The sequence below is a fragment of the Sipha flava genome, unplaced genomic scaffold (assembly GCF_003268045.1).
Source record: "Sipha flava isolate LNK unplaced genomic scaffold, YSA_version1 45751_pilon_pilon, whole genome shotgun sequence".
Taxonomy (NCBI): domain Eukaryota; kingdom Metazoa; phylum Arthropoda; class Insecta; order Hemiptera; family Aphididae; genus Sipha; species Sipha flava.
This window is the reverse complement of record NW_020273223.1, coordinates 1-9,642: the sequence shown is the minus strand read 5'-3', so window position 1 is coordinate 9,642 and position 9,642 is coordinate 1. Positions and strand designations below refer to the sequence as shown.

The following is a 9,642-nucleotide window of genomic DNA, read 5'->3' as shown; positions in this document are numbered from 1 at the left end:
ATCGTTTTTATAATTTCGTTAGTTTTTTTTTTTTTTTTGTTTGATTCGCAACACGACGAGTTTAGCGGGCTCGCGATGTACGACTGTACGGGTGCGACTGATCGAGTACGCCGGTCGGCTACGGTCTTATAGTAAAACATCTGCGGGTCCACGTGAACGACAAACACGTGATGTTTATTTTATACAGTTAAACTTGTATTGTTTCCTCAAAGGCTATGACGACGTCGGTCGCGCTGCGTGTAGCCATTACTTTTTTGTGTGTGTATAATGTGTACGTACTTCCTATCACGTCTCCGAACACGCGACATTGGCACACTGTTTTAATAATTGAACTTCATATAAATATTCACTTATCGCGCTTAAAAGTATTAGATAAAAATCTATTCATGTTGTCCCTATTTATTTCTCTTTCGTTGTATTTATTATATTTTTTTTTTCTTATATATTTTATTTTTTTTTATTTTAAACGAGTTTATGTATTTCACCATTTTAATATATTTATATTTATAGACTATTATCTATTGTTTCCAAGCATTGTGAGGGGTAAGAGAGTATTTCTTAGAGAGAAAAATTTAGGTTATATGTGGTTTAACATATTGATAATGAAATGGTGATAATTATATTTTTTATTCAAATATGGAATGTGCAAATTTGCAATCTCTAGAATAAAAAATAAAACAATTTAAATATATACATTCATACTATTTAATCTCATATTGCTATTTTAATTTTGATAATTTATATGTATACATATACAGATAATCATTAAGAAATTACAATTTACTTCAAGTAAATTACGTTAAGATCGTTTGTTGAATACTATCGTCTAGTCAGTAAAGTGTTTTGAGCTCAATTATAGCGGGGAAAGATTAAAAAATATCATGGGTATAAATTATATTTTATTTTAGTAGCTATGGGCTATAAGCTTCAACCGTGATTAAAAAATCATAACTAAAGACAAAGACATGAGGAAGTGATTCAACCATCTCTGTCAGTTACGTCACTAAATCCAGTCATCTATTCGGAACGGACTATTGCAGGCTTGTTATAATACTAGGGAAAAGGGTTTGCATTTTTTTTACCCTAAATATTTAATAGAAATAATCTCTAATTTTACATATGCGTGTATTTATACGATTAAATATGAGCAAAATGTTTATTTTATCGATTAAATTGATTACGACCGTTATTATCAAGATTCTGAATAAATGCTGATACAATTATTAATGAATTAATGCATAAGAATTGTTGACAACCATCGGAAGCCACACAAGTACTTTTTTATATAACGCGCGGGCGGTTTGTGGATCCGTGTTGCGTACACGTGCAAGTATGTAATCACGTGGTCTTTGCCCAATAACAATAAATGGTCCCAACGTGCTTGTATATAAATACAATATATACTGTATAATATATATATATTATTATTTGAGATCGGATTTTAATAGGTTATAACATATTTGGTTAGAATTAAAGCTTTTATAAGCAAATTAGAAATGTGCATAAATAATGATCCATAAAATTGAAATGTGAAATTAATTTTTAATTATTTTTATATAAAAATAATATTCATATAATACACGATAAAGGTTATTATTTAGATTATTCAGACTATTTTTTGAAAATTTTTGAAAACTGAATTTTTTATTTAGTTTAACTGTCAAAATATAATATACTCGTAGCTTTGACAAATTTTACAAACAGATATCATCAAATACCAACTTGAACAAATATATAAAATTGCTAATTTTTTTACTTTAAGTAATTTTTTTCTCTTGTTGGATAAAAATGAATGCCCATTATATTTAGCAAGAGAAAAAAAATTTAAAAAAAATTTGTGACAGTAAAAGTAATTAAATATTTGTACAGAAAATTTGCATTATACCATACTCTAATGAGAATATAAATTATACCTATATTTTTTATGTTACGTGAATGTACATTTCGTAATAATGATTAATCTTAAACGTTATTGCAAATATTAAGAAACACGAGGTATTCGCAAAATTAATTTGGTCACGTGTCAAGTATCAAGTGTTTCTGTGAGACCACCTGACAACATAACGGGTGACAATACTTATGTATAAATACTGCTGTTGGGCACGTTAGATACACCATTAAGCATTGACCATTGTAACTACCCACTCAGATCATAAGACTATGGTAAAAATAATACATTTTTAATCACGTCCGCTGAGAACTTATCGTTTGCTACAAAAAATAACTCCAACATTATCGTAAGTCATTAATGATTATAATAATAAATAGTACGCGATAACTCAATTTGATCATTAAGAATGCAAACATAAAGAAAAATTAATATATATAGAATGTAAATAGTTCTAAAAATAATGAATTTTATTATTATTATTATTAATAGTTACGTAAGGTTATTATAAAGCTTTTCAGTGATTGGTTCTTGTGTGTGCTTGCTATAGAACCATTCAAAAGATTCAGTCTAAAACGATGTGAAATTATGTTTTTTTTTAATTTCTAGACCGTACGAATAATACGATTAGGTGAGTACATAGTTTTTAAAAATTTAACTGTTCTTACAAATATAACGTAGAAATTTAGTTTTTTCGATTATTGTTCATTAGTAATCATCAGTCTCTATAACTGCTTAATAAAAAGTTAAATACAAAAAAATAGTGTTTATATTTCAGTAATAAGATTGTCCGACCATATCATTGCACTCCCAATAATTCCTGTTTAGTGCATATATATTTATAAGCGTTACGGATTTTTCAAAGACAAGACGCGCAAATTCTAATGATCCGATAATATAATTTTAACAACGAAATCGTATGAATGTAATATTTCAAATTACTATTTTTCTTACAATTGTTCACACTCGTCGGGTGCTCTCTCTCAGTCATCTCCACCGCCGCACCATCCGGATTGAATTTGGCTCTTTCAATTTCCATAGTTGCACTTGCAGCAGTAGCCGCTTCCGTTCCCGCCCCGGTGGTCACTGCATACAGTTCACAGTTAGATGACGAGTAACTACAATAGCATCGCTATCGCACCAGCCGTTATCCCATCCGCAGCCTACCTTGATTACCTTCAAGTTTATGCGTCCGCCGTATCCTACATAGGGTTACCTCTAGTCCAGGAATACCTGTTAAAATGATATGATTATTTGGGTGTCAATACTCTTCGCGATCGTCCCTGCATCTGAAAAACAATACTGCACATTTTTCTTAAATTTAATTGTTCCATGATTCTTATAAAAATACGCAAAAAAGGAAATGATTAATAAACGAAAAGGAATTTACATTGATATATGGCCCCCATTAACCTATTAAATGGGGTCCATAATCTTTTCGAAAAAATAAACGACAATAGCAATATTATTACGAAATACTTTGCCTTATGCCTCAACTCCTGATTCACGTGTTTATATACTACAAATATATTTGATTTTAGATGGCAATTACTATAACAATGAACCCTTCGAAGGTTTCATTAAGCTTTCATCACGTGAACTAAATTTCAATTATAATTTTAGTTTACTTCTTTAAAGATACTTAATTTTTTATAAATTCAGTTAAAAAAATTTAAATTAATTTAATTATATATATAAATATAAGTATGTTGTTTTCATGTTGATGTAATTATAACTGCTAAAAAAAAAACATAAAATAGATAAAAACAATCCTGATCTGCTAAATGTGAAGAAGGTGGAATGAGGACAACATAACTTTATACTTTTCGGTGTTATCTTAACTCATAACCTAAAATACTAAAAACTCATAAAAAAAATGTTCTGCTTTTTTATTGAATTAATCAATTTTTATTTCTAAAAATATGCTTTAACAATAAATTTCCGAAATAAAATTAATTATAATTCAAAGCAATGTTAATTGAACTTATAATAATTACACATAGTACTCGTATGATACGTAGCTAACCTAACCTAACGTAGAATACGTTTCTTTAAATATTTGATTAAAAAGATATTTTTTGTTTTCATTAAGTTGAAGATTTATTTTTCCAAAATATATTAGATTAAGTTAGATCAAATTTTAAAACTTAAGAGTATTTATAAGTAATATTTTACCATCAAAAAATAATTTATAAAGAAAATAATCTTAATGAAAGTGCAATAGCTTTATTTGTCAAATAATAATCTAAAAATACAGCTATTTAATTAAAAGAAATCCATATAGACATGCTGGAAATAAAGACTAAAATTATTTCATTTAAATAGTTCTAAATAAATTTTAAATTTAAACATAATCTTGACCTTTATAAATAAAATATAGACATTAAACAATTTGAAATCTGAACGGTCCATATCACAATAATAGTATTTTAATTCGTGGTAACACGTACGTGCACGTGCGCCATATGAATAATGTATGAGAAATCTGTACACCTAAAGGTGTGATTCCTTAGAACGCGTCAGAGACGCCAGACGCGGCCGCGTGTTCATAATTATTATTATTATTATTATTATTATTATTATTATTACAAATAAATATTCAATTATATTATATTATAATAATATTAAATTACTACATAAATTAAATATTAATATATCTTCGGCCATTATGAAAAATGGATTTACTACAAAAGAAGATAGAACCTTAGCTGAACTCGTAAGGTTTCATCTATATTTATTTGACTTAAGAAACCCTTCTAATAAAAATCAAACGATAAAAGAAATCTCAAAATAAATAATTCTCAATCAATACACTAAAAATCCTCCTATTTTCTGATTTAATACATATCGTTCACTTTTTTTTGTTATATCTTCTTTTTTATTTCTTCTTATAGAACATTTATCAAACATTTTTTTTTCGGCTGACGCAACACTGTTCACTGGTTTAAAAATTAATAATAAATACAAAAACTATAATAATTATTTTAATCAAACACATGTGATCAATAGAACATACAACAATGTGTTGACCTAAATCAGGTGCGGATACAAGAGCAGGAAACTATAGGGACTGAAGCTCCTCCCCCTTTAGACATGAGGTAGAACCATATCGGATGTGTAGGTACTTAAAATGTTTAAAAAATTAGACGTAAGAAAGACTTTGCACAAATCCCAACAAATTATGGCAGTAACTCACTTTACTAGGCCCCCTTTTTTTCATTTCTAGATCTGCACTTGACCTGAATAGTAAATACTTGGTATATCAAAATGTGTGCCGCGCATCTATTGCGGTGCGTTTTATAGTTTTAGGTAATCCGTTATCAGCCGCGCGACAAAAATTAAAATCGTGCCACATCACCCTTTCACCAGTCTTTAGACGCGTTCTAAGGAATCACACCTTAATTCTCGTCCAAAGTTCAAACACAATTAGAAATTTTAATAGAAATTATTAATGGGCATTGTTTTAAAAACAAATACTTTTTAATATGGCTTCCCCTTTCCTAGTATCCATGAATTATTTTATTTATTAAGTAATACATCTGCAACATATAATAGTTTTTCTTAAAAAATAATAAAATGCATCTTCCATAATTTAATTTTGACAGTAAAAACATACTTTCTTTGAGACAGTATTTTTATTTTCTAAATTCATAATATAAAAGATGTTTGGGTAAAAAAAATTATTTTCAAAACATAATGGAAATAATACAGTAAAAATTTAAAATCCTATGCTATCTTTTTTTCATTATCATTTATCAATTTACGACATAGAACAGCGGTTCTTAACCTGTGGTCCACGGCAGACTTAATACATAATATACGTCAATATGTGATATGAGTGCATTATTAAAATATTGTTAGATTATTTTTTTTATTTTTTTTTTTTTATATACAATATATCTTATTATATAAGATATAATAGACCTATCTTATCTTAATTACACCGATGGCAAGTTATAATGGATTCGATTCGATATGTAGATATCTACAGTGTTATGGCGGGTTTACACTAGACCGATAAAACAGAAAACCAAAACACAACAGCAACTTCTTAATTTTTCTAATTCGGCGATAAATTGGAAACAACAACAAAACAACAATTTTTCGTTTACATTAAAAGAAACATATTGAAAACATATACAAGACAACGTTTTATATATAATTATAGTTAATCTATATTTCAAAATACCAAATGCCAATTATCGCACCATACCTGTATACACCTAACAGACAAAAGTTGCTGAAAACAAGAATAAAACAGAAACATTTTAAAGTGTTAATGTTACAATGTTATATCAATTGATGTTTACCACTTTCGAGCGGACTTCAAAATATTTTCAAAAACACAAACATTCTATTGCCAGTTAAGATAGTGTCGGTGAAATGTTTCTGTTTTGTCAGTTTTTTTTTAAATTTGTCGGGAAACGGAATGTTTCTGTTGTGTCTGTTTAGTATCAACCCGCCACTAGATTCTACAACTAATAATTGTATTATTAATATTTAACCGTTTTTTCTTGTTTATATAGCACTTAAGTCGGCAGTAGCTTATTAACTGTCACTAAGTGCAGTTGATTGATCGTACTCAATTATAGTTTTGTACCTAAGTAATTTACGGTTAAAGCCCGATTCACACCACAAAATATTTTATCAATATAATTGAATACAGTAATTCACGAAGACTCGACAAAACATTCGAGCAAAAAAATATTGGTTGATCCGTGTTGTGCCTGTTGGAATCAATTTATTTAAAATATACAATGTATATTATACATGTTATTATGTATTCGTGTACTTAAATTAATTTCTAAATTACAACTTTAAACGAAAATGGTTAAGCACAATTATTGTGTTAAATTTTGTGTTAAACAAAATAACAAGCCTAATTATTATAAACAAAATACTAATTATTATTATTATTATGTATTTTTATTATCTATGTCATAGATATAGTCTTTATATTATATTGGACCATAAAATAAAATATATTATGTATACAAATATTATTATTGATCAATAATGCTTTCACGGATAAATCTTCAAATTTAATATTTTTGAACATATTTAGAATTAACAATTTCCTATCATTCGAAACGAAAATTGGAATCAACTGAGTGCATTTCTGTCATTTCTTGTCAATCGTATGTAAATTGAACGTGGTTTTCGTTAGTTATGTTGTGTCGTATGTGCGAGTATGAATCGGGTTTACAACAATACGGATATTTTTTCAAACACCTTAAAGATATTTAAGTTAAAATGATCGTTAACTAAATTTAAAAAGGAAGAATTCTGACGTTGATAGTGAAAACTTCGTAAGTATGAGAGTATTTATTTATGAATAGATTTCACGTGTAAACAATCTGAAGAAGAAACAAAAACTTAATGTATATGTTTAGAAATATTATCAAACAAAGTTTAAAGCCCATCAGAACTAAAGATACCAAAGCATAAACAACATATCACGAGTTTCATTGATTGTTTTTTAAAAAAAAAAATCAAGAACAAGAGTTAAGAAAAAACAAGAAATAAATCAAAATAACGACAACTGATTGTATGAATAAAAATTAAAATAATAATTAAATTTTAATTAAATGAAAAATTAAGTGTAATAAAAATAATTATAGATGTGTATGTTTTGTTAGTATACTTATATAATAAGTAATATAAAATTATTATTATTATTTTGGTTATGATAAGATGTTTTGAAAAAAGGTATTCGAAAAAAATTGGTAAGGAGTCCGCAAATTTCTGAAAATCCTTCATCAGGGATCCGTGATCTACAAAAGGTTAAGAACCACTTACATATAAAATAAATCATATTTTTGGTGTTAACTAAAGAATGAATGCTCAACTACGCATACTAAAGTATGTGTTTTGTGCCTAGTTGTAGATATTCTAAATGCCTTTTTAAAAATCGGTTAGATAAATACTTTTTTGATTCATCTATTTCATTATTTACAAACTTATGTGTAAAAAAATAATGTAAAGTGTTCAAATTAGGTAAAACTTAGACAAATTTCGTGAATTCCGTAAAATAAGTTGTTGCTTAAATAACAATTTACGTTTTACACATAAGACTTCTACTATTTTTCATCTTTTCAGCATTCGAAATACATTTGATTTTTTAAAGATTAAAAAGATTTAAATGAAAATTTTTTCCTAGAAATAATCAATGTTTAAAACACTTATTTAGGATGAGAATAATTCAATAGTTTCCCCTCGCAAATACACTTTAAAAATGGATATAAGTGTTTCCACCTGCAAAAATAATATCCTAAAAAATAATAGCCTAGCTATAAGAAATGAAAAAAACATCGAATTCACATGGTAGTATTTATTTTTAATATTACATTTTTATCTAAATCAATATATATATAATTTATACGAAATACATTAAAAATCATACGCTAACTGAGGGATAGGTATATGGACACATGGTTATCACTAGAAAGCTATGGGGTATAGATTATAATAATGTTTCAAATTTCAGTATTACGAATCTCTCTTATAAATTTAATACTAATTTACTAACACTAAATAAAGTATAAGATTAAATCAAATTATAAATATATATGAAATGTTATGAACCATAAAATATTTAGCACCTATAGTACCATAGGTACTAAATATGTTTTTTATCTACTTTTACCACTACATTAAAAATAAGAAATATCTATAATAGGAAGAAAGTTATGTATACTTAATTGACAATTAAAATATTATGTTTTAGGAAAACCAAATTTGCGATATAAATTTATGGGGTTTTTTCATAATATTTCAAATGTAACCTTAATAACAGCATAAACATATAATAATATAATAGCAATAAGATAAGAGATTTAGGTTTCTCGACAGCAAATATACTCAAATAATCAATACGACTTAACAAAAACCGCTTACATTTATGTTTGGTAAGGGACCTTGTTGTGTCTTGTGAGAAAAACACCATCTTCTCGAGCGTCGTGAATACTCTTATTTCAATGTACCCTTGAAGACGGCAAATTATACTGTTAATGGATATGAAGACGTCACGAGATTTTCGTGTGATACCGATCGTAGCCGGTTGAGGGTTGTGCGCCAAATGGTACTGCAGATGTTGTAGTGTGGGCTGTGCAAAGTGGATGACTGTGGTGAGAAGGAGTAGGATTTCCACAGTGGTCCCAAAGCAACGGCGGCGATACGGACCTCGGCTGCATGGTTCACATTCGCTTCGGGTATACGGCCACCTTGGATGGAAATCCGGACATACCGATCACGTAAACGTACTTGGTAGGCGGCCGGAAAATGTTCTTAACCGGGTGTTGCGGTGATCGCTTATCATTATCGCAGACATTGCGTGACTTGCGCTCGCCGTCCATCCGGTCGACCATGGACCACAACGTGTCGAACCATTTTCTCCTGTTGCCACCGTGACCCTTCGATCCTTTTTTATCTTTGGTGCCGGTATCGGATCCTGAGGCACTACCGGATGAAATGGATATACTTGTTCCCGTGTTGCTCACCGAATCCTCTGTTAAACTAGCCGAGTCTGAATCTGAGTCATTGTCGTTACTACTTCTAGGTCCGCTACTGCTACTGCTATTTCCTCCACTATCTTTTTCTCTACCTCCTCCTCCACCGTCTTGGTAAACGACGAGGTTGCAGGATGAATACGAGTAGTCCTGCTGTTGATCGTCCTGTTCTTGTTGCTGCGCGGTCGGCTCGACTAATCCGTCGTCGTAGTAGTAAGACATATCGTTGGCGTAACGTAATTGTTG

General features: G+C 29.0%; 1 protein-coding gene across 1 annotated transcript; it reads right to left on the bottom strand.

Moving 5' to 3' along the window:
- Positions 1-8,576: 8,576 nt before the first annotated feature.
- LOC112689589 (zinc finger protein AEBP2-like) lies at positions 8,577-9,636 on the bottom strand. Its single transcript, XM_025563369.1, has one exon. It carries the CDS (start codon positions 9,616-9,618, stop codon positions 9,085-9,087), a length of 534 nt encoding a protein of 177 aa, XP_025419154.1. The 5' UTR covers positions 9,619-9,636; the 3' UTR covers positions 8,577-9,084.
- Between the last annotated feature and the right edge of the window lie 6 nt (positions 9,637-9,642).

Excerpts from the sequence above, each read along its gene's own strand:
- LOC112689589 (XM_025563369.1), bottom strand. The coding sequence starts at position 9,618 with ATGTCTTACTACTACGACGACGGATTAGTCGAGCCGACCGCGCAGCAA.